Genomic DNA, 26,492 nt, shown 5'->3' on the forward strand with positions numbered 1-26,492 from the left:
GATAAATAAAACAGAGATAACTGGACCAGAGTGGGTCATCATGTCTCTAGGACATAAGATTACATCAAATGTCACAGGAAAGAAAGGACATCATGAAGGCATGGACATCCACCAGTGAAGATTAAGAAACACTGGATAAACATACCTTCTTTATCCTAGCTCTGCCATAGGTCCACAAGTGTGAGCAAGGCTATCTTAAGACTGAATCTTAGCCAGTAACTTAACTGAAATGGGTCTAAAGTTCTCTGTTACTGCAGTCTGACCATTTTTCTTAACAAACTTTCCAAAAAAGGGAAGGTTGGAGGCATAATGATACCTGTCCAAAATCCCTGGGCCCAAGGTTAGTCTCTTGAGAAGGGAACCCTCCACTGCCTCCTTCAAGGCTGAAGGCACAATTCCCTCTGTCAACAAGGTTGGCAGTCCAGTATGGATTTAACCACAGATTACCTCACTGGCTACCTTAAAAAATCATTAAAGTGGTGTCTAAATTAACAGAGAAAAGAATCCTGTCCATTTCTTCAAGAACTTATCAAACCCTGTACCTGTCAACAATACTGTCCCCCAAGGCAGCGTTCTAGGACCAACTCTCTTTATACTCTACATAAATGACCTCTGTGATCATATCAAGAGCAACTGCATTCTCTTCGCTGATGATGTAAAGCTATTCAACACTGACAATACTGCTACCCTTCAAAAAGACCTCGACTACGGGTCAGAATGGTCAAACAAGTGGCAACTTCAAATCTCAACAAACAAATGCTCTGTCTTACATATTGGCAAAATAAATCAGAAAATAAAATACAAGCTGGATAGTCAAGACCTTGTTGATGACCCCCACTATGTCAAGGACCTTGGAGTACTCATCTCTAATGATCTAAGTGCTAGAGCTCACTGTAACTGTATAGTCAAAAAGGCATTAAGAGTTGTTAACCCTCTTAATGCCTAACAACTCTTTGTTGTTAACCGGAGACTTCCGGTTTGTCGGCTCAGCGGCGGCAGGGATTTGCGGTTGCGCGATCCCTGCCGCGCTAGCCGTTTTTGGGGCTCCGACCCAGCCGGGTACGGAGCTAGGCTGCCCTGCAGGGGCAGCTGAAGGTAGGGGATCCGGAGAAGGGTTTGGGGGTGCTGCAGACTCCCTCCCTGGCCGGCAGAACTCCCTTTCCCAGGACGGTGCAGCGGCGGTCTGTAATGGCCGCCACAAAGAAGCTGGCAGCCGGGTAAGAATGCGCAGGAGGAAGTGGAGAAAGTGATTGAGAGGAGAAAGTTTTTCTTGGCTCCTAGGACTCTAAGACATATCTAATAAAATTCCTGAAAAGTATGACTTTCTGAATAATACCTGCCAGAAGAGGAAAAAGCGGCTGTTTGAAGGTGCTGAAAGGATAGCTTTCCCTCTTTTCCTACGGAATAAATAACTGGATATTAAGAAACCTATTTCTTTTAGGTGAAAATTGGTTTTAAGCGATGAGTGGGAAGAGAGAGGATTAAAAGAAAACATTTGTATGCTAAGACTTTGTTGGAGCAGATGCCTTAAGGATTTGAAGACTAGAATATATTGCAATAAGATTTTAAACAGATTTGGACTTTCTTTCTCTTGGATTGATATTACCCCAGAAGGAGAAAGTGAGAACTCTGCCTTGGTTTGGACTGACTGATAACTTTGGGACTGTTTTATTTTTTTATTTTCTTTTGAATATTCTGGTTGTTGTAAGAAGAAAGAAGGGGAAAAGAAAAGAAAAGATTTATAATGGCTCTTTCTGTTGAGGAACTAAGAAAAGAATATGAACAAGCAAAAAAAATGGTAAAGATGGTGTGGAAGAAGCTTTCCTTTTCTTAGAAATGGCGCTTATTAATTATCAACAAACATTACAACAGATGAAGACAGCAGAGGAACAAGAAAGAAAGAAAGGAGCCATTTTTAATGAATCTCAGAACTTGATCCAGAAAGAAGGAAGAGAGAAAGAAAAGAAAAGAAGAGAAAAGAAGAAAATTAAAGGATTTAAGGACTTAAGATCTAAAAAAACATTTAAGAAAGGGAAAAATAAGGTGCAAAACCAATATGATGATAGTAAACAAAGGGAAAAGGAATACGACAGAGAAGGGAAGCTGGCAAGGCAGAGGCTAGAAGAAGGGGGTAGAAAGGTTTGTTGGGAGAAGAAAGAAAGGGAAAAGGTGGAGAAAAGCTACAATGTTTTGAAATTAAATGAAAAAAAGAAATTTTTTTGGATAATGGATAAAGTATAATTTTTTTTTTTAAAAAAAGATTTTGCAAGGTACATAAGATGAGATGGTAGTATTGTAATGATTTAAGAGTTGATAAGAGATTAAAATGTTAAAATGTTTAAAAATGATTGGCTTTAAAACTTAATAATAGGGGAGGTTTAGAATATTGTTTTAATTAAAGAGTTTAATAAGACTATGGTATTGATGTTATTATAAAATTTTTATTATAGTATCTTTTTTAATATTAGGATTTATTGTCTAATTATGTACTTAATTATGTTGGATGTATTAGTTAGATAGAATGTACCAAGCAAAATCGGATTGGGTATTAGATATTATTTTAAAGATTAATTTGATTAACTTAGGGGAGATAGAAAGGCATCATACTCTGATTAATGATTTCAGGAGAAACTTATTTTCTTTTTTTTTTTATAAGGAATGAGACAAAGGGATGATAAAAAATGGACAAAAGATATAAATATAATGATTCAAATTAAGATGATTAATTAAGATAGAAGTAAGAAGTGTGAAATATGTGGGGAAGTTAATATAGAAGGCTTAGAATGGTAAATAAAATAAGTAATGATATGTAAGATGAGCATGAATATAATTGAAGTCCATGAAGAGAGAGACACCTGGGTCCAAGTTACTTTCCAAAAGAATTTTTTTATGTTTTGTGTGTTGTGTGTATATGTCTTTTGGGGGAGAATTAGTTAAAAATTGTAGAAATATAGATTGAGAATAATGGTAACTAAGTCAGAAAGAAACAGATGAAATAATAATAATGATATTGAATAAGAGTAAAGAGAAGTAAAGAGAAATTGAATAAGAGGTTTTGGTATGTTGTATGGAAATGGTTTAAAACAGAATTATAATTTATCTGGCTTGTTAAATTGACAATGAAAAAAAGGTTTAAACATGTAATGAATAATGACAATTTGTGTGTTTTAAAAATTAATAAAACTTGTTTTAATAAAAAAAAAAAGAGTTGTTAACCTAATCCTGCGTAGATTTTTCTCTGGTAATATCGCACTACTAATTAGAACATACAAAACATTTGCTAGACCAATTCTTGAATACAGCTCATCAGTCTGGAACCCGCATTACATATCAGATATTAATATAGACGAGAAAGTCCAGAAATATTTCACAAGAAGAGTTCTCCATTCCTCTACTCGTAGCAGAATACCTTATGCCACCAGACTTGAAATTTTAGACCTAGACAACCTAGAACTACGCTGCCTTCGGTCCGATCTAAGTGTAGTACATAAAATTATCTACTGCAATGTCCTACCTGCAGGAGTGGGATTCAACCAGTGTTATTACCGGTTCTGTGAGTACTAAACAGGCCTCATGTCCCTGCAGTGAGGAATGACCCCAGTAACCCAATGCATTCATTATTATGTAAATGTGATGTGTAGTATAAACATATAAACCACAGATATTTTAATATTCAGAAAATGTTTTAAGGAATAGCAACTATGGCAGTAATCTCTCCCATGTCTTACTCTGAGAAGTTAAAATATTTAGTGTATTAGCAGTTTAAGGCTAAATTAAAGAACATACTGTTCGCTTCATTGAAGTATCACTTAATGAATGAAATGTCTGGGAATGAACATTTCTGGTTCTTGCTCTGAAAGCTAAGGTGTAAATTAATAGTGCAACAGTGTATAAATTACTTGAGGTAATAATTAATGAAAATAATCTGTGAATAACAAGTTTCAAAGTAGGGAAAGAAAATCTGAGGAAGACTAACATAAAATCAATGCAATCATCACAAATACAACACAAAAAGCAGGTGGCTGTATTTACAGTTCTACTTTTCATATTGTTGGGATTCAGATTTGTCTTTATAAGAGCTGTGTTTATGCTGGAAGTAAGTAGACACAATGAAACATTATAACTTAAGTTTGACTAGTTAAGAAAATAAATATACCCTCGCTCACCCTCCAACAACCATTTTCTTGGAAAGTTTTTTCTTTCTTTCCTGGATCTACTTCTAAATTAGAAAGCCACACTGCCCTCCAGCTGACCTTTTCAACATCTCTTTTCATTTCTTTTTCATGACTTGGCCTGGGTTGGCTTCATTAAAGCTGAAGAGGTCCTCTCCCTTAGTCTTCATCTCCTGGCCAATATGAGATTTTGAGAGATCTGGCAAAGTACATTCATGAAATTCATGATATGTGAAATTCAGAAGGGAAAGAACCTTTCAGCCACTGATTCTCTTCTCTGCTGCTTGTATAGCCAAGATTTAAAAGAAAGGTGAATAACATAGCAGAACCAAGAAGAGTAGTACCGGACTAGAAGATATTCACAGAAATATATCTAAAACAATCCAAGCTGAATAAGCATAATGTCAAAGAAATCTCAAATCCATGTAAAATTCAGTTGTACTGCGTAAATGATCTTTAAATCATTTTCAAAGCACGAACAGCTCCACTATACCTGTACACATTAATAGTAACCTTAACAAACAGCCAGTTTGTTAAAGTACCAGGCTAAAAACCAGGAGTGGTTAGTTCTAGTCCTGTCTTAGCCATGAAAGCCAGCTGGGTGACCCTAGGCTGTCTATCAGCCCAATTCATCTCACAGGGTTTCTATGAGGAAAATAGGAGATGGAAGAAGTATTGGGTATGTTCACTATGTTGAGTTATTTATAAACAATAATAAAGGTGGGATTATGTGTAATCTTCCATTCACAGGAACTCATTTTGTACTCTGTATTTAAGGGCAAGGACTTCAATAAACTAGAGTTCTCTGAAAAATATAGGTAGCAAATACAGCATGATACTAATTAAAAGCTAACGTCATGTTAATATTTAGGTGCAAAGTTAATTTATACTTTGTATACATAGCCTTTTGTACGTAAGTCTGTCTGTGCTCAATGTGTGTTTTGGATTAAAAGTTCTTGCTAACTACTATTGGGGAAAAAAACCAGAAAACCAAGTGGAATTGAAATGCCAGAAAAGATAAGAAACAATGATCAATAAGGAGTATAATTTATGATAAAATGCATTCTTCATAGGATAGAGTCTATATTTTAGCCTAGATTCTTCAATCTTGAAGAACTGACTTTTAAAGTAAAAAATTAATAGTTTATAAAAATTAACACTGCTTGTGATTATAGGAAGTGGATAACTATATATCCATAGATAAAAGTCTTCATTGGAAATCAAAATGTCAGAAAAATCTTATTTCTCTTTTAATTCTATCGGCATTCATACTTACTCCTCTGAAGGTAGCATTCACACAAAATTACTCCAAGTGGGAAGGATAAATGTATGGATTGATTTAAATAGTAACATAAGAGACTCATATAAAGGCATTATAAAAGGCAGTTTTGCCAAGTTTCAAATTAAGATTCTTTGTTATAGCACTGTTAATCACCATATAAACATCCCAAGTGGTATAAATGTCTCAGTAGGGGTAAATTAAAGGAATGGAAATGTTTCCACTTTAATAGGTTTGATTTGCTTAGTACATGACAAAATGCTCTTAACAAATGGATTATAAAACAATTATACAAGGAACACACCCAAACTAATCCAAACAATTTATGAAAACATATAAAATAGGCATTTCCTTCAGAAATATTATTTTTTGCCAGGAAAGTGGTCAACAGAAACAGAAGAGCAGGCCAGGGTTGGCAGAGACCATGTACCTGTCTTAGTCCCTTATCTTGGGTTACTACACACAGGATCATGTTTCAACTTCATTGAAAAAATAATGATGTTCAGATCTTCCACGTGCATAAAATGTTAGTCAAAATTAATTATTATACTCTGTTGGGATTTCATTCATAGTTAAAAATTCCCAAAACAAGAATGCAGAGAATATAAACAGGTAAATGCTACTTACAGATGTGAGAAAACCCTATTTACAGAAAAGAAAATATGGGAAAACAGAATCCAGAAAAGACATAAAGTGAGAGGTGAGGCATAACAGTCAGAGACTGTGAACCCTTTTGTAATGGCTACCAGTCTTGAATTACGAAAAAGATTTAATTATTGTCTTTTTGTGTCAAATCTTCAGCCAGATTATGCCTTCCAAAGGGGAATCTAGCATGCCCTTCATGAAGGAGAAATCTATTTTTGCTCAGTTATTGTTAGTGTTGCAATCACTGGAAAGAACAAAGATGTATTATATTATTCTTTGTTTAAAAAATTACCAATGCTCATGAGAACATTTCAGTTCATTTATAAATTTGACTGGAATTAATTTCAATCAAGTCATATTTGAGGAATTAGGCAGATTAGTAGTTCACATGCGCATTGTCAGCTATCTTTACCTCTTAAAGCTGTGTAAAGTTGTCAGAAATTGTACACAATTATATTTTAATAATTCATTAACTACATATATATCTAATTCTGCATTGAGGTCTTTCTTTATTCTTGTGTCACAATGCCTACTACATCATGTGCCTAAACTGCTCTAAAACAGCAAGTACCAATGGTCTTATTGAAATCAGCAAGGCTAAATCACACCAAACACAAGTAAGACCCTTCTGGGTCAATGGAACTGTTCCCAGCTAAATGGGAATAGTAAGGCAGAATGAATTTTTGTCTTATATTTCTTTTAACAAAAGGAAAACCTTTAGGTTTTCACTGGACTGCACATTTTTATTAGTAAAATGCTGGTATTTTATTCCCATATGTGCATACGGTAGACACATAACACTCATTTGCATCCAAAAAATGTCAGTAGGAGAAAAATAGCAATTAAGATTGTTATAAATATGCTTGAGCAACTACATGAATATGAATTAACAGAGTGCAAATATGGTACATAGAGGATTTCATGCATGAGATAATGTTTCTTATTGATCTTATCTCACTATCATAGGAATGCAATTGGTTCTTTGTCCAATATTATAGAAACAAAATAGCTATAAACATTATATGGCAAGCATTTATACTGGGTGGAAAGAAAGGTTTGCTGCTGCTGAGCAGCTACTAAGAGGAAAGCATTGTTATTCCAGACTTCACCTGGGAGAGAAGCCTCTTTCATTTCATCTGCTGATGTACTCCTGGATTGCATCAAAAAGAGGAATAGCATCAAGATTTTAAAAAGATGGTAGTACTGCTTTATACTGCACTAGTGAGCTCACACTCAGAATACTCTTTACAGTTCTGGTCACTATGATACAAAAAAAAGATGCTGAGACCCCAGAAAGTGTGCACAGAAGATCAACAAAGATGATAAAGGATCTAGAGGCTAAATCGTATGATGAATGTTTGAGAGAGCTACGTATGTCTAGCCTATCAAAAAGAAGGATTAGAGAGGAATATGATAACTGTCTTCTACTACTTGAGGGTCTGTCACAGAGAAGAGGGGGTTGGCTTATTCTCCAAAGCACCAGAGGACAGGCAAGAAGTAATGAGTAGAAGCTTGTTAAATAGAGATCCAACTTAGAAGTAAGGATAAATTTTCTGACAGTGAGAACAATTAATTAACAGAACAGCTTGCTTCTGGAGTTGTAGGTGCTACATCAATGGAGGTTTTCAAAAATACACTGGACAACTGGGAAGGTATAAGATCTCTTGCCTTGCAGAGGGAGTTGGACTAGAAGATCTTTGAGTCCCTTCCAGCCCTATGATATTTTGTTTTATGTTCTATCTGATAAACAACAGCAGGAATTCCTTACAATGTTCCATCCAACCATGTAAGTAACAGGGAATTTTAATAGGCAGATAGTTTCCCCAATTTTCTCAGGTATTGTCCTTCCCCAGGAGGAAGAAACAAAATAATAATAATTTTAATCAATTTATATCATTGTCTTTCTTGCAACAATGACTCTGGGTGGCTAACAAATTTAAAGCTCAATAATTCTGTTCAACCTTGTTCAATTCTGTTTCACTTTCTCCAGAGGGGTAGATGGCAATCAAAGTGAGTTGACCCAACAGATAATCAAGCTTCAATCCATAAAGAGTTTTTTAGGTGACAACCAGCACCCTGATTTGTACCCAGAAGCACACTGGAAGCCAATGAAGCTTGCAAAGTGGAGATATAACTTGGGCATGCCCACATTTACCATTAATTACTCCTACCATTACATTCTGAACCAGATTAAACTTGTAAAAGTTTTCAAGGGAGCCCTATAGACAGCTCATTGCAGTAATCCGTTTGGTAGTTGACCATGGTCATGCAACAGTAGAGTACACATTAGTAAACAAAATGCTAATTTTAAATGAACATTTTAGGGTGGAACAGAAAACCTCATTGTATGGGAACAAAGAACATTTAACTCATCATGCTGCTGACAAATTTATTTAGGTCGATTGGATGCTAATTCTACTTATCTCTTTAGAAAAGTTATTTAGCTGTCCATGTAAAATACATAACTTTGGGAAGCAAACAGTATGTACAAAAACAACGTAAAACCATAAGCAACTTAAATCATACAGTACAAGAAAAGTAAATAAATAACCATGGCACTGCATAATAATTCCATAAAAAGGACACATATTTTGAGTTCCCCCTCACACCCTGGGCCTAACACTTGGGGGGAAAGTCAGGTTTTAACACTCTTCTGGAAGGCCATCCAAACCATAGGGAGGAGGCTGTTTTACACAGTAGACACTATGACAAAGAATGCATGCCTCCTTGGTTCTGGAGGTTGTGGGGACCTGGAATTTGCTCACTCCTTTGGATTTGGTGAAATTGGCAAAACTCCTTAGAGGCAGATAGTCCCCCCAAGTAAACTGGCCCTGTGTCATTTATGGCTTTAAAGATGATAACCAGCATTTCAGATTGCTACCTGGAAGTCAATGTAGCTCATGCAGTAGTGATGTTATATAGGCAAACTTTGGAGCATTCAAAATTGTGCATTCTAAAACTTCCCCTTGTACATTATGCTGTAGTAATCCAATAGAAGTGACTAAGGCGAAAACGACAGTGAGCCGAACCTCCTGATCTAGGAATAGATGCCACTGGCACACAAGATGAATCTATGTAAAGGCTACCCTGACCATGACTGTCACCTACTCTTTGGTTTCAAAACCAGGTGCTATCTGGATGCCAGCTTCACTCAAGTAGTCACTGCAGTGGAAGAGAATGATATACAAAGTAAATAAGAAAAAAAGCCTGCTCGTATTTAACTAACATACATTTTCTGCATTTTTATCATTCATAGTGCAATAAATTCACAAATCTACCACTATGATTTTCCTATGTGCATACACACACACAATGTGTGTGTGTGTGTGTGTGTGTGTGTGGTATTTAGGTTTCTTCGGGTATTTTCCCATGTCTTAATATTTGTGCTTTTATTATAGCGACGTTTTGTCAGAATCTCATCTGCCATCCTCAGGCTTGTGTGTTGGGTTTTTTTTAATCGTGCGTGTCAGGCTTGGCAGCCGTTTTTTGTTTGAATTTGGTGCTGGCTTTTTGCTTTATTTGAATGGTTTTTTCCTCATCCTGATTGGTTGGGAGTCTAGTCTGTTTTTATTGGTCTTTGAGTTGCTGTGTTCTTGATTATTTGGCAACATTGTGTTTTGTGCATTGGGGCTTCTTAGTGCAGCTTGGTTTCTTGTGAATGGCCGATAATTATTTATTAGGAAACTAGGTTTTATTTGGGTAGCTGGCTGGGGCGTGTTTGGGCTGGAGGTATTAGGGAGGGTCAGTTTGTGTCCAGGTGCTTGCCTGGATTGTGGTATAGAGATTTTTTTGTTTGTGAGTGCAGGCTTCCAGATGATTGATAGTCTGGTGGAGTCATCTCTTCTATTCATACTATTAGGTCTTTTATCAATTTCTATGGCTTCTCTGATGATTCTGTAGCCGGGGTTTTCTATAGTAGCTAGGGTTTTGGTGCCATTGAAGTTGATGCTATGACCTGTGGCTTTCATATGTTGAACTAGTGAGGAAGTGTGTTCCAGCTTTTTTATAAATAAAGCAGAAAGCCAGCACCAAATTCAAACAAAAAAAGGCTGCCAAGCCTGACACACACGATTAAAAAGAACCCAATACACAAGCCTGAGGATGGCAGACGAGATTCTGCCGAAACGTCGATATAATAAAAGCACAAATATTAAGAAGTGGGAAAATACCCGAAGAAACCTAAACACCATACATATAAATACCCGCGAAAACGTAAGAGAACACACACACACACACAAAGCTAAGTTATATTCCTAGATGTTACAATGTAGAAGGCTATAATGTTTTGTAAGATTTATGTCCTACAGTAAATTAAACTGATATTATTTATATAGGAATTCATAAATACTGTATAAAATGATTACTTTTGCATTACTATGAATTATTAGCCCTGCTGCCTAGCAACCAGCCTCGTTTTTTTTAAAACAATGATCATTATAAAAGATTATCTGGAATTTGTGCAAATGAGTTTTCATGGGAGGGCTAAAGAGACACATTCATCTTAGAAATCAGACATAGATAATTTTAGAGAATGCTTTTAGAGAAATAAAGCAGCAGTAACAATTTCTGCAATCGTTTTAATAAAACTTTCTCATTATTGCCTTAAGTAAGTCCTGTGAAAATTTGATTATGCCAGGCCATAATTCTGTTACCTTCTGTAGAAGACTGTGTGACTTTCTACAGCACGTGAAAAAGAATGGGCTCCTTATTCAAGAAAAAAATTGGCAATATAAAAATGTATACTGATTCTCCACTGAAATCTTCTTTTTATATTTTAATGAAGATGGCTAATATAGTGAAATAGCTGGTGTCTGATCTCCCAGCGTGGTGGTAAAAGGAAGACTGGAATCTCCAGTGTTCTTCAAATTGCCAAGTCTGTCACAGATTGGCAACAGTACATTGAGAATAGTAGAAATACCACTGAGACCCTTCATTAACTTCCAGAAAATCTTTAGAAAGGAAAAATGAAGAAGGAAAGTCTTAATTTCTCTAAGGAATCTTCTGAACCCTGTTTTGGGGTCCATTTATGTATCCTTGGGAAGATCCTGGAGTTCTGGTGTTTAATAAGCCAAGTAATAGATATAACAGTATGTGGATGCTCGTAAATTACTTCAGCTGAAGTTGGAAATTTAGAATTACTATCTGTCCATCCATCCATCCATCTTTTAAAAATAGTGACCAAGAAGCAGAACCAATCCCTCAGCAATTTACAATTAGTTTGAAGTTTCCTTATTTTCTTCTTATTTGTATGCATAAATATATGGTAAATTACCACTCAGAACTGATGCTTGACTGAATATCCATGTTTCCATTCAATGGTTTCAGAAGTACATGTGTCTAATAGCTTTTAATTACTACAGAATAAGCACATTTAAATAAGTTAAATAAAATGGTTCTCATTATTAAAAAAGTAATGTTTACCACAAGTGTAGCTTAAATATGTGTATGGGAAGTAGGGTTGAGATGAGACAATACCTTTTTCTTCCCTTTTGAGTCTGGATTATTGCTTTACTTTGTGTTCCATACAACAAGCAGGACTCATATATATGTCTGACTTATCTATTGCGCTATCTAAATTTTGCCTATCGTTTTTTTAATGGTAGTTAAATTAGCATTGCCCTAATTGGATATAATCTATTATGTTCCAGAATGCATTTATTATATCCAATCTAGTGTCCCTTCCTGTCCAGAACTGATCCTACAAACAGAATTTACAATCTATTTACAGACCTTTTATTTTTTCAAAACTGGGCACTTCCACTTTAGCCCTGTGTGTTCTTATATAAATTATCTCCTTGTTTTTATTTGATGGTTGGCAAATCATCTGAACTGGCTAAATGTTCCTTTTACAAATAGATTCTGTTTGCAGCTTACAAAGAGACAGTTTTGTGTCACTTCTCAAGAGATAGATGCAAACATGAATAAATGTACTGGCATCTCTATGTGTGCAAGAACCCAAAAGAATTGTAGCTTAATTGCTATAAACTGCTACTGCAGGCACTTGCCAATATAGTGTATGTAAAGCTTATTTGGTTTTCTTTTTTCTTTTTTAAATATACACTGCCAAGAAAAGCAGCTGCTGGAGTTAGCTAATACCAATGTTTTATAGGAACTGATATTTCCAAAACCCTTGAACAAAACATGAATCTACCTGTATTTTATGAAGTCCTACTGTGCTCATTTGTAAGCCACATAAAACAAGCAAGATTGTCAGGTTTTAGAGGTACACATTTCTCAGTGGTGGCCTCTAACTATGGAATCCCATCAAGGAAGTCTCCAGGTGCTTCAAGTAGCTTCTAAATCTAATCTGGCCTTTACATTAGGTGGATTTATTTAGAATTGTTTACATATTGTTAGTATGATTTTATTAATGTAAATATAAATTAAAAAGAAACTCAAATCTGATTTGGGGAACTTTCAGGGCAAACAGTAGGATATAACGGTTTTAAATAAATGAAAAAAAAAAAACTTCAAACAACAAACATGAAATACATCCAGTCAAAGAAAGAACAACAACAAAATATTCTGCTGCTTTACACATACCTGTTTGTCATTTATATTTTTTCCTTCAAGTATGCCACTAACAATGATATTCATACTGAAAGCAATGGCATAAACAAGAAGAAAATGAATCCTCTTCCAAATTATAAATGATTCAACACTTCATCTTCTGAAAGGGATTCTTTGTTACAAGCAAGTGGCCATTTTATAATCCTGAATAAATGTGTGCTAATAATGCAAATAATTCAGCAATGAATCTTCTCTGCTGGTTAAGAAGACTGATACGTCATAAACCATTATCTAAGGCCTCAGGATCAAGTACAGACCTTGAAAACAATTGATGCAGCTCTCAGAGACTTACAAAAGCTGTTACCAATTATAACTTTTAATGTGATAGAAAGGGAAAACCTTTGTATATATAACTGCAGACTAAACATATTAACTGTATTTAATTTTAATTAAATGTAAATCAAATTAAAACAAATTCTTATCCTATTCCTCCAGCCCACTACTTTTCGAGGGTAGTTCTTGTGCACATGACCTAGAAGCCAAATGCACCTTCAGGCCAAGAAAAAGTTGCACAACTTTGTAAGGAGCTATCAAGGATGCCCATGGATTTAACACATCTGTATTTGGTTCATGAGATTCTTTTATTATCTCTGCAACTTTCATATGCAACACCATTTCAAGCCTGCAATTCAATTCACAGATAAATAAGAGAGAGAGAACAGGAAGAGAGACCAAGAAAACTCACTTACTTGTATGGAATGTGTTTGCTGCCATTGACAAGGGCAAGAATGACATTGCCCAATGCAGACAATGAAAGGCAGAGCCCAGAACCCCCTTCACGGTTTTTGCTGAGAGGTTTAACACAGCTTCCCAGATCAATGAGATGTAAGCGACTACGGCCTCCTGACACTGTCAGAAAAGAAACGAAAGTGACAAAAATAAATGATGCCTGGTCATTGAAAGCATGATTTGGGCATAAATGATAACCTTATCCCCCAGAATCTGACTGAATTCTGTACATTTTTTTTAAACAGAGTGCTAAAATTAACAAATTAATACTCTACCTCTTGAGCAGACAAGGAAAAAGAATAAGACAAATACATGAATGATTATGCAAATTAGGACTTTAGAAAAGGTGCTTTGGAATGTGCAAAAACCCACCCAAAGGACCCCTTTTTGATTAATTAAAGCAGCTGGTTCCATTTTTAGATTCAAGGGGTTGCTTTGGATGCTTCTTCTGACTGTTTCCACATGTTTGAATATGTAATCAGTTCATTTCTCTGGCAAAAATACAGTTTACATCGAAGTCTGAATGGTTGAGAAAAGGGCAGTTTCTGATACTTATGGTATTCAGCTTTGTTCGGGTATTTTCCCACGTCATTATAGTTGTGCTTTTAAAGTTGTAGCAACTTTTCGGCAGAATCTCATCTGCCATCATCAGGCTTCTGTATTGTGTTCGTCTGTGAGTCATGCTTTCACAGCCATTTCTGTTTTAAATTTGGGACTAGCCTACTGCTGTGCCAGAATGGTTTTTTCTTCATCCTGATTGGTTGGGAGTCTTGGTGTGTGTTTATTGGTCTTGGAGTTTGCTGTGTTCTGCTTGATTGGTGTTTCTAATATCTTCTGTCTGTTTTGTGGCTTTTTTTGTCTTGATTGGCTGGCAACATTGTGTTTCCTGTATTGGAGGCTTTTAGTGCGGCTTGGCTCTGAGTAAATGGACGGCTATCATTTGTTAGGAAGCTAGGTTTCATCTGGGTGCCTGGTTGGAGTGTGTTTGAGCTGGAGGTATCAGGGGGGATCTGTTTGTGCCCAGGTGTTTGCCTGGCTTGTGGTGTGGAGATTTTTTTGTTTGTGAGTGCAGGCTTCCAAATAATTGACAGTCTGGTGGAATCATCTCTTCTATTCATACTGTCAGGTCTTTTTTCAATCTCTATGGCTTCTCTGATAATTCTGTAGCTGGGGTTTTCTATAGTGGCTAGGGTTTTGGTGCCATTGAAGTTGATGCTATGACCTGTGGCTTTCATGTGTTGGACTAGTGAGGAAGTGTGTTCCAGCTTTTTGACTGCATTTTTGTGTTCATCCAGGCGGGTACTTATTCTTCTATTGGTCTATCCAATGTATGTGGCAGGGCATGATGCACAGGGCACTTCATATATGCCTTAGTTTTCCAGGTCAATTGTATCTTTGGGGTTTCTTAGGATGGCTGCTATTTTTCTGTCTGTTTTGAAGGCAGTCTTGATGTGATGCCTGTGTAGTATCTTACTGATTTTGTCTGTGGTACCTCTTATGTAGGGCAGGACAGCTGTTCCACAGGTCTGTTCATCTTCTAGGTCTCCATTATGTCTCAGTGTGTTTTTGTGGATCAAGCCGGTGATTTTGCTTTTGTGGAAGCCGTTAGCTGTCAGTACTTTAGTCAGGGTGCATAGTTCAGTCTTTATGTGTGTCTTGTCTGCCAGGTGTTTGGTTCTGGCGATTAGTGTTTTGGCCACAGAGTTTATCTGTGCTGGGAGGTGGTGGGATTGGGCATTGAGGTAGCGGTTGGTGTGTGTTTTCTTCTGGTATATGGTGTGTGCTAGTGTGCCATCTGTTGTTTTTTTTGTAGATTAGTACATCTAGGAATGGTAGTTGTTTGTTTGTTTCCGTTTCCATGGTGGACTTGATTTGGGGGTGTGTGCTGTTTAGGTGTGTTAGGAAATTGTTTAGGTTTTCTTTTCCATGGGGCCAAATCACAAATGTGTCATCGATGTATCTTAACCATAGTTTGGGTTTGTGGGTGGCATTAGCGAAGGCTCTGGATTCGAATTCTTCCATGAACAGGTTTGCAATGACGGGTGACAGTGGTGATCCCATAGGGGCTTCTTCAATTTGTTTGTATCTTTGTCCTTTGTATATGAAATATGTGTTGGTTAAGCAGTGTTCTGCTAGTTCCATGAGGTGTTTAGCTGGTTGGTATTTATTTTTGATGATTTCAAGAGTTTCTTTTATCGGGACTTGAGTGAATAGTGAAACCACGTCGAAACTTACAAGCAGATCTTCTTGTTGCACGTGTAGATCTTTTATCATTTCCAAGAGGTGGTATGAGTTTTGTACATGTGAAGCTGCTGCTTCAGCATGGGCTGTAGTTGCTTTGCTAAGTGTTTAGCTAGGTTTTGTAGTGGTGCTCCTCTGGAGCTGACTATGGGTCTGAGAGGTATGCCTTCTTTGTGTATTTTTGGGAGGCCGTATAGTTTGGGGCATCTGGAAGATTTTTCTCTTGGGATGATCGTCTGTTGGATCTCTTTGCTCATGTGGCTGGTTATAATTTTCTTCTTGGTTATTTTTTCCAGATTTTTTCCATATGTATATGTATATGTATATGTATATGTATATGTGTGTGTGTGTGTGTGTGTGTGTGTGTACACACACACACACACACACACACACAATCATTTCTAGAAGTTCCAGTAAATCACAAAATTATCCCATTTCATTCTGAACCATCCTTAGAATCACAGCATCAGTATGTGTACTAGGCCAAAAATAACAATAGGTCTGATCAGCATATCACATGCACACCCTATTAAAAATGCCCTGTGATAGAATATACTTGTTGCATATGTATGAATCAGATGAATTCAAAGACATTTGAATAATGGCTAATAATAGGTGTGGGTGGGAAAATACTGAGACTTACTTCCCCCTTTGCCACTCTTCTCCATTCGATACTGATAGATGTGCAAAGTGAAGAGCATATGTGAATTCTTCTGCTCTTCCTCCTGACAATCTTGCTGACTGCTTCGACGGGAGGCAATTGCTGCATCAAGAAAAAAAGCAGCTTTTTCTGCAGTGGGAGCTCGGAGTTCACTTTGGTTTTGAAGCTGCAAGGTACCCAGAGACACAGAAACCTTATTGAGATTCAACACTGATAAGTAATTTTCAGTTAACAAAGTCAAAATACAATTTTGCTCTGATTTAAGGAATATGCTGCTTTACAGAATATCTACAGCTGAAATGCTTCCAAAGAGGAAAAATACAAAATTTGATGCTGAATCTAGCATTATCGATTCTGGTTGCCAAGATACCTTTCTTCACCTCGCCCAGGGGTATCAAACTCAATTTCATTGAGGGACGCATCAGGGTTGTGTTTCACCTCGGAAGGCTGGGGTGAGGGTGGCCAAGGTAGGTGTGGTCAGCTCGATATCACTTGTGTCAGGGGCGCCTGTGATGGCCCAAGTGCTCTGCCAGAGAAAATGGGCTCTAGTAGTTTTCAACTACGACGGCCTCCTGCAACCTGGAGCTCAGACAGGCGCATGAGGCCTTTCCTTTTCACTGGCAGAGGCACCACAGGCTGGTCTTTTGCTGTTTCCAGGGCAGCCCTGCAGGCCAGAACTAAGCACCCCATGGGCCACATCTGGCCCACAGGCCTTGAGTTTGACATCCCTGATCTAGGCTGATACTGACCCTTGCTCTTTACAGCTTCTATTTATCACCATGCTTAATTATACCCATATCCACAGTCCTAATCCCTGCGTTGTAGATTCAGCTACTTTGTTCTACCAATTACTTTGGAGGATCGCTATTTCTTTATTACTTTTTTAGTTCAAACTAATTAAGATATCAATCACATAGCAAGAGTGATTTCACCATAATTCACTGAAAGGGCCTGAAAACCTGGCTTTATCAACTGGCTTGAGGTGTCTTCCCCTTTGGAGAGTCTTAATAGATTAAGCGAAAATCCCACCTCCACCCTAGTTTTTTTGTACTAATCCCTTTTATCTTATCTGGTTTAATTTTAATGTTTTAATTCTTACTGCTGAAGGTTTTTATTGTTTTAAAGTTCTAGTTTCATACTATTTTTATACTGTTTTAGGCCACCCACAATCACTTAATAATGAGATGCGTGGCACAGAAATTTAAATAAGTAAACAAACAAACAAATGTTAATATATGCTGCTGAGGTATTGTATTTTATTGATAATTATGCATATTCTTTACCAAAAGTTTACTCATATAACCAACATTTATCAGGCCAAATCCTTGACTGGAAGTTGCTCATAAGTTTGCATAAGATGAGCAGCTATATGAAAGTTTTAAATAAATAAATAAATTGAAACAATACTAATTTGATTAGTAATACTACCAAAAGTTTCTAATATCCCTATGGAAATGTACAGCAGATGGCAATTTAACTATTATTTAATTACTTTAAAAACTGTATATAATAATGATGGATTAAGCAATCTATATGATCTAAAAATCAGACTGATTCACAGGGTTTTCTTTTCGGTTATTGGATTCCTCACAGAATGTTCCAAGAAAAATTACCAGTTCTACTATGTTATAGTAATCTAATATGGAGAAGGAACCCTTATCTATATGATATTGAGCTGATCAATGGTTAGATTATAGTTTCCAATTCATATAACTAACATATAACTGTTACTGATAACATATATGGTTTTACGCCGATAACCATTGCTCATAGATATGACTAGGTTCTTAAATTTTATATAAAAAATTGGAATTTTTCACTGTGTAAAGAATTATTTACTGTACAGTGAAGATAAATACTGGAAGACAACATTCACCTCAAATTTACAATCCTAAATTGTAGATACATGTGATTGTTTCTGAATTTGCAGTCTATCAACACAATTGAAATAACTGTTATTTTTGTGATCAAGGGTTATTTATTTAAAATTTAGACCCAATATATAATTAATATTCTCATTCTCATTCTCTCTCTCTCTGTTATTTTGCATACAAAGGCATGTTAGATATTACTATTGCTGAAAATAATAGCTACAAACATAGTTTTCATTTCTTCATATTACACACACACACACACACACACTTCTCCTGCCACACAGAATCATAGAGTTGGGTGAGGCTATTTAGGTCATCATGTCCAACTCCAATTAATGCAGGATTAGGCCAAGTAATCCAATCCAATAGTAGGGTCATTTCATTTTTCTTGCACTGAAGGCAGGCCTATCATCTCCCTGAGTAACTGATTTTTTTTAATAGTATCTTACTGTTGCCACATATTTTTTCTTGATCATCTATTCCTTTTTCTGTTTCCCCTATGTACCCTTTTAGATCTTGCTATGTTGTTCTTGTATGTTTCTCTATCTTTATTTTTCTCATTAGAATTCTTTGTGTTGTGTTTTCACTATCTTTGTAAGGAACCATTATAAACCTTCAGCTTTTTTTACCGATTTCTAGCTTTTTAGTATAAATCCTCTGAATTTATTTTAAAAAGTATCAATTTTTGGAGTCCAAAGTATACATCAATTTCAGTTTTCCTTAAGTTTTCCTTAAAATCATGAATTCTACTTTTTTCTCTTTCTAGTTCTTTGTCTCTTCTCACATTAATTTAAACTATTAGACTATAAAATATAATAGATGCCAAAACAGGAGATTTTTTTCCACACAGGAAGTATATGGCTTTTTCTGGCAACAAGGCTTCTGCAATTTGATCAGGAATCAGTTTCCCTCCCCCACGCCTATCAGTTGGGGGCTTCCTGTCCAAAGAATGTGTGAGTTATTCTTGGCTTCTTTTCATAACATGGCAGTAATTAATAAGTAGCTATTAGTACGTCTTACAACAATACTAATCCTATTACTCTAAATTGTGCTATTTCCACAAACTGTATCTCCATCCATAGGCATATAGTATTGGCCTCCAGCTTTTGTGCAATATTGTAAATGTTTTAATGTGCTATAATATATTGTGAAATTATTACAGGAGGAACGGAAGTTTAGTTTGATCTGAATCCTTTAACATTTTACAGAAAAGAGAGGTTCCTGTTGAATGTCAAGTTATGCCAAAGGCACAAATGTTTAGGCTAGGAGAATGGATAGCCTGCAGCTGCAGGTCATAAAGATCCTTGTAAGCCTAAAAGTAAACACTTCCAAGTTAGAAAAATGTCTGTTTTCATAGTTATTATGATTCAAAACCAACCTTATAAAACAGGGCACCATGGGTTAAAGTGTGTGACACAAAAGAGTTTTAAATTCACCTGCATGCCACAAATGGGGTCCTCACTAAGGTAGACACCTGGTGACTGACCATCTTGTAAGCTCCCTGTTGCTACCTCTGACAGCAAATCTCTCAGGTGTTCTTCTTTTCCCCACACTTCTACTGCAGAGATTCGGACTGAGAAGCGTGCTCCTGTTTTCTCTTTTCTTTCATGAATCAGCTTGAAAAGCCAGGAGATGGCGCAAGGGATTATGCCAAGGTTTTGCATGGAATCATCTTTTCCAATCATGGTATATGATTTTCCTGTTGGGAGTACAGGAGAAGAGAATAAAATAAATATATACATACATAACTTATTTATGTATATATTTACATACTTAAGAAAATTACAAAAAATATATCAAAATTTCACACTGTTAATTCAAATTTATTTTTATCAAGTTTATTTTTATGGCCCAGACCCCCATTATATTGAATAAAATACAGCTAAAATTGTAAAATGTGTATCCTTTTCATGAATAATAGCTTATCAACAGCATCCAATCGACTGTAAACATGACCTTGAATCAAGGAACTTCTCAAAATATTTCTAGACATTAGTGTCCAAAAATGCTAGTAATCCTGGGAATGTAAGCCTAACTACTTCTTTTATTCTAAACATTACAATTATTAACTGTTTCTTCTTTATTCAGAATCCTTCCAAGCAATATGACCAACCTTCTACTCTAAAGCTATGCTGAGGCAAATATATACATATGTATTTGCTATTTCAGAGAGTTAGAAGGAAAATATATCGACAGATAAAAAAATAGATAAGTATATCATGCAAAATACATATGATACAGTGTAATATTACCTGAATAAAAATATACTAACCGAGTTTGGCATGTCCAAAGCAAAATACACATCCATCTGCACCATTCACCACAGACTGGATCACTTCAGCTACAGTTCCTGCACATACTTCAGCCTGTCATAAAGGAGATATATATATTATTTTCTGAACACAAATATATCTCTTCTTGGAGCAAGTGGAGAGCCACTGGGTGAGATCGCAATACCTTGTTCATGGAGGCTAATAAATCAATCATGAAACAGTGGTTGCTTGACTTGCTTTACTTCCTCAAGAATAAGGATATTTATGATCTTAATATTGGCATTCCACTATACACTACTCCACTCACCCATCAGAAAGAGTATGGTGCAATGTTTAGAATACTGAACTAGAAGCATGGAAATATGGGATGAAATTGCCTCCCATTCATGATACTCTTTGTAACTGACCAGTCCCTACTTCTTGATATAGTATAGCTAATAGGATTATGTACAGGGGTGGGATCCGAGCGGTGTAACTACCGGTTGGGTGATTTGCTGTGTGTGCGTGTGAGACCTCATGAACTGTGCTGCCTGGACAGCTGAGCAGCGCTGCACGCAGGTGCGCAGCATTTGAAAAGGCACTATTTTCCTGCTTTTTCAACCGCAGCTGCCACGCAAAGCAGCTGAGGTTGAAAAAGCAGGAAATAAAGGACAGGTAAGAGCCCGGGTGGACAGGTGAACCGGTTCTGTGTCTGCTGCTCTTCAGAGCTACCGGTTCTACAGAACCAGACAGAACCGGTAGAATCCCACCCCCTGATTATGTAACATTAAAAGGGAAAATGAGGCAAACTAGATGCCTACGCAAAGTTGCTTGGAGGAGTAGGAAATCATCATAATAGTAGAACACAATTCTTTGCAGAGACCTAAAGATAATAGGCAGTTTGAGGCATGGTGACAATCAGCAGGCAGATAATAGAAAAGATGAGTTGCTGAAGAGCAGAAGGAGTTTTGTGGAAACAATTCTGTGATGCTGATGTTAATGGAATGAAATATTGGCACTTGTACCTCAGAAAATTCAAGAATACAAACAGAAATGAAGAGACATGAATTTACAAGCTAATACAAAAATACTGGCTAACTACTGTCACTATTTGTCAGTTCTATTCCATTTTCATTTTACACTGATATTTTTAATATATTTCCATTTATTTTGGAATAAAACAGGTTACACATTTTGAACTGTTTACAGTTCAAATTTCAGTATGCATTTTAGAACAAAATTGTATGCATCATTGATTCAATACTTGTAAACAATCAACCTTGAAAATTATGATAGAATGATGCTTCAGGCTTTGTAAGAGTTGTTGCATACCTGGGATGCGTCTTGAGGGAAAACTGCATCAAATACAAACATCTTGGGTGGTACTTGGGTGCTCCTTTTTTGGAAAGCATTCTGGCCTCCGGAAGACAATGGGTCATATAAAGTGATTTGTTTCTTGCGGGGATCAACCTTTAAGAAGGAACTGGATTCTGAAGAGTCCCTGGCCAGAGTAGAACAAATGCGCAACATGACTTTCACCTGTTAGCAAAAACATAACAATAACGTATTTCATTAAATGCTATAAAAATAATGACAAATTCATGAGTATTTAAAATGAATATTCTGGCAATTCCAATTCAATATCCTGCTTTCTGTATAAATGTGGCATATCAGAATGAATGACTTCAACCTTTTAAGCAAGTGAGATACGGTTCTACTTTAAGATTATCAACTTCCTTGTCACAGGTGTATGTAGGCACACTACTTTCCATGGGCCAAACTAAAAAGAAGATAATGTCAGTGCTGCTGTAATTCTAAATTAACGTGAAATTAACAAAGCAAGAAAAATAACAGGTAGCAACGGAACAGCCATTTTTCAATAATCTGAATGTGCACTGCCATCATAGCAGAATGAAAAAGTCTTCAATTTTAATAATATTTAAAAGGTTCTCAAATTACTGTACTGCAGTAAGTCATATGTACATATGATTTACATTACTGTACAATTTATATATATAGGCTACAAATGCTAAAGTAAGATTTAGTTTGGTAAATTAAACAATGTTTTTTCCCACTTCCCTTTTTTTTTAGACTAGTTTTTTGCACTCAAAATTATTTTATTATAAAACTGGATGGCATGGTTCATAGATGTCAATAATTATAATTTATAGTAAGGTCCTGATATCTGAGACTGCTCCAGCAGTTAACACGCTCATGTTCTCCCAAACAAGCAGAAGTCAAAGCATATTAATTTTACCTTAGCACTTTATTTTTTATTTCCATTAAATCTAGAAAGATACTTTAAAATAAAGGTTTGGCTTATTTTTGTTTTAAATTTTAAATTCTGTGTTGTTTGTTTAGCAATTGACTGGTATTTCTTTGAAACCATAATTCTTAAACAACGTGGCAGGAATATGATACAGGGGGACTAAAGCCTTGTGTATTCCTCCTGCCAGTTACTGAGAAGAGGAAACAAGAGAGAGAAAGGGAGGAAGGGGATATGTAAACTTCATGTTGGTTTCTATTTCATCCTGCGAATATAATCTTAAATGAATGTTATTACTGCTCCATGTGAATACGGTCAATATTTCTTAAACAATTCAGATATAAGAACAAAAAGATGTCAAATTAAAGACCCTATTCTGAATTTAAAGTACAAAGCATATTGTAAAAATCCTATGTTCAGGGTCTGATAGGTTTCACAATTATTAATTCATATATCTATGAATTTTTCTTTTTCTCCTTTTTTTGTACACTATTTTTTGTTATTGTTAGGGTTGAATGTATGTTTTTGATTTGTTTCATTATGTTTGTATTTTATTTTCTATGATAAAACAATAAATTAAAAAAAGAAAAAAAGGAAAAAAAACATTCTATTTAGGGGTACTGATTTGTGGCCTATTAAGAACCAGGCCATGCAAACAGCAGGCGAGAGAGCAAAGTTTTATCTGTGCATGCGCAAGATCTAGGTTCATACGAAACCACCCTTTCTCCCCCCCCCCCCTTAGTGAAACACAATTTTTTTTCTGAAAATGGTCCCTGATGCCAGAAAGGTTGGAGACTGCTGATTGAGAGAACTTTCCAATCATTTCTTTAAAAAAAAAAACCTACCCATTTACCCAACAATAGCTACTTGTTTAGATATTCCTGATTGGATAGGGTCACTTTTGTGTCTCAGAAACAGTCTTTATTTTCTGTTGCTCTCATATATATATTTATTTCATTCAATTATGTCTGATTCTTAACAACTGCCTGAATAAGCCCTTGAAGCTTTCTTGGCAAGGTTTTTCAGAAGTGCTTTACCATTTCCTCTTTCCTAGGGCTGAGAGAAAGTGACTGCCGCATTGTCACAGTCAGCTGGCTTTATTCCTACTAGAATAGACTAGAATCCACTGTCTCCTGATTTCCTGATTTCCTGTCCTGCGAATCAAACTGGCTAAATTTGAGATCAAAGTTAATGATTAGCAAAGAATGATGTTATTCCATTCATGATATGATTCTTAATTGGCTGCAATTACCAAGTGCCATAAATAAAAAGTAGCAAAGAATAAAATCACATTGAACAGAGAATATTATTATAATCAATCTAAGATGTAATTTTATACATACTGCATCTTCTTCCTGGAAAATCTTAAGAAACTATGTAGACATTATCTGGCTGCATTATTAAAATAATCTCTGTCCTACTGAAATTGCTATAAATATTGGAAAATATATAATGTAGTTTTAATTTCCCATAATTGGTATTTGGTCTGAAACTACTATTTTCAATACTTTTTTCTTGACACAAAACACTGAGTTACAGATTTATTTTTAAGTTTTGCATTTGGGTAACAGATATCTTGATATAGCGGTTAAAAGATTGCGCTAGACATTGGGAAGATAAGTACTAGTTCATCTTGGCAAGAGGCCAGCTGGCTAATCTTGGGCCAGTCAGTTTCTAGGAAGAAGGAAATAACAAACCACTTCTGAAAATTTTTGCCAAAAAACTGCAGGGACTTGACCAGGAAGTCTCCAAGAATCGGACATTACTGAATGGAAGAGGGGAAAAACACCATTACTCTAGCAGCCATTTGGAACAGTTTTTCAAAAACCCCATAACCAGCTGGGAAACTTTCCACTGACTCTGGAACTTGCATAAGGCTTTTCTTGTAAGGATTTTATCATTTTTGCTATTAAATCTGAATAAGTATTCAGTACTCTGACTAAGTATTTCTGGAGCCTTAGATACTGAAGTTCTGCCTGAAGTTCCCTAATGGCTTTTCTTTTCTTTATCCTCTAGCTATTGTCTCAGTATAGAAAACAATTTATTATCATTATGCTTATTGTCAAGGCCCCTATTGCTTTCTTCCTCTCGCCATCCCAAATAGCTGCACATACATATGAAACTATTTCATAGGACCTTGGACTTTACATGATCCATGAAAACTCGTAAAATAATAAATGTGTTGGCTGGTTGCCAAAGGCACTTTGACTTTTTTTCCCCCCCAGAAAAGATCTTAGGAAGAAGAAATAGATGTCTCTAATTAGAAAGAACTGTATGTATTAAGTTTGGTTTTTTGCATGTCCCATTTTTACCATCTTTGTTTCATAAAGATGAAAACAAAAGTCTATACCAAAATCTGTTCACATTTATGTGCATTTAGTGAAAAATTACTCTAATACAGATTTCTGTCTCCCCCCACCCCAAGTAACTGCAGTACAGGATTTAGAAATGCACGAATCCTGAAGAATAATTGTGTTCCAGGAGAAATATTTATCGAAGTTGGAATTTAAATACATTTTCTTTCACTACTACTAATTAATAATGAAGAGATGCGATGGGTTAATCAAAGACCTTTATCAGTAGAGTAAGCAGCTCGACTTAAACCCAAACTGTAAGGTTTCATGTTTGAATTATTTAGCTCTTTGTGTAACACATAAAGCTGGAACTTTCTCTTTGGGCAGGGTGTCTTTTATGAGTCACTAATCCCATCAGTCATTCTGGCACCTTTTATTGGACTTGTTTTTTACAGCCAGGGGTTTGGTTAGAGTGGCACTGTCCATGGAGACAGAGGCAGAGCAGAACTATCAAGTTATATTAGCACTCCATCAACATAATGGCAATTGCTGACTACAGGAACAGACTTATTTGAGGTTAATCAAGAGTAGGCTTTGTAATTCTTCATTGCCACTGCTTGAAATAATAGAAGGAATCACATCATTTCTTATTGTAAGCAGTTACAGAATGAACAGTATAATAAAATGTGTATCCATCTTGTGCTTATAGTCATTTTCTCACAAGAAAAGTTTTTTTTTTTAACCTAGCAGCAGCAAATAAGAAACAAAAAAGGAAGTATATTTCTTTTATCATGAGTCTGAAATTATTCAATCAAGTGAATTCACAGTAAGATTGGCAGTTATCCAGATTTAAACCAGCGCATCTAAGATAGTGAGAAGAATGAACTTTTTGGTGTTTTAATTCTTGCCGTTATCTAGGGTATTTTAGTGTTGCAGGAGTTGAATCTGATATAATTCCTTTTTAAAAAAATTCAACATGTCTTCATTAGGTCAAGTGAACTTTCATGAGTGGCTTCAAAGTAAGTAGCTTCTTGGCCCTGGGCAATGACTAAAGTACAGACACAGGATGTGTTCATAGAAGTTAGATAGTTAGAAGAACCCAGTGATTAGTTGTTGGTTTTCTCAGATGCCATAGTATGCTAGTTTATTTCTTATATCTTTGGGAGTATGGTTTTTTAAATTTGGTTAGCTGCCTAGAGTCACATTTGTGAGGTAATGTGGGGTGCCACAAGTTTCCGTCTTAGGCCCAGTACTCTTCAATATCTTCATTAACGGCTTAGACGAGGGAATAGAAGGGGAACTTGCCAAATTTGCAGATGATACTAAGCTGGCAGGAATAGCTAACACCCAAGAAGATAGGCTCAAGATCCAGATGGATCTTGACAGACTAGAACACTGGGCCATATCTAATAAAATGAAATTCAATGTAGAGAAAAATAAAGTCCTACACTTAGGCAAGAAAAACCAAAAGTACACATATAGACTGGGTGAAACCAGGCTCGATAGCAG

At 36.0% G+C, this 26,492-nt stretch overlaps 1 protein-coding gene across 3 annotated transcripts in view; it reads right to left on the reverse strand.

Moving 5' to 3' along the window:
• KIF26B (kinesin family member 26B) overlaps positions 1-26,492 on the reverse strand; it is a 337,773-nt gene that overhangs the window by 63,573 nt on the left and 247,708 nt on the right. For all 3 annotated transcript variants that reach the window (XM_087967103.1, XM_026669385.2, XM_087967109.1), the window contains 5 exons: positions 21,756-21,962; positions 20,444-20,537; positions 19,608-19,870; positions 16,280-16,463; positions 13,356-13,515 (listed from right to left, as the gene is read on the reverse strand). In XM_087967103.1, the coding sequence (XP_087823229.1) occupies positions 13,356-13,515; positions 16,280-16,463; positions 19,608-19,870; positions 20,444-20,537; positions 21,756-21,962 (908 nt within the window). The remainder of the gene's footprint in view (positions 1-13,355; positions 13,516-16,279; positions 16,464-19,607; positions 19,871-20,443; positions 20,538-21,755; positions 21,963-26,492) is intronic.

Source organism: Notechis scutatus, chromosome 1 (genome assembly GCF_049901735.1).
Source record: "Notechis scutatus isolate UNSWTSFEM ecotype Mainland chromosome 1, rNotScu1.2, whole genome shotgun sequence".
Classification (NCBI taxonomy): domain Eukaryota; kingdom Metazoa; phylum Chordata; class Lepidosauria; order Squamata; family Elapidae; genus Notechis; species Notechis scutatus.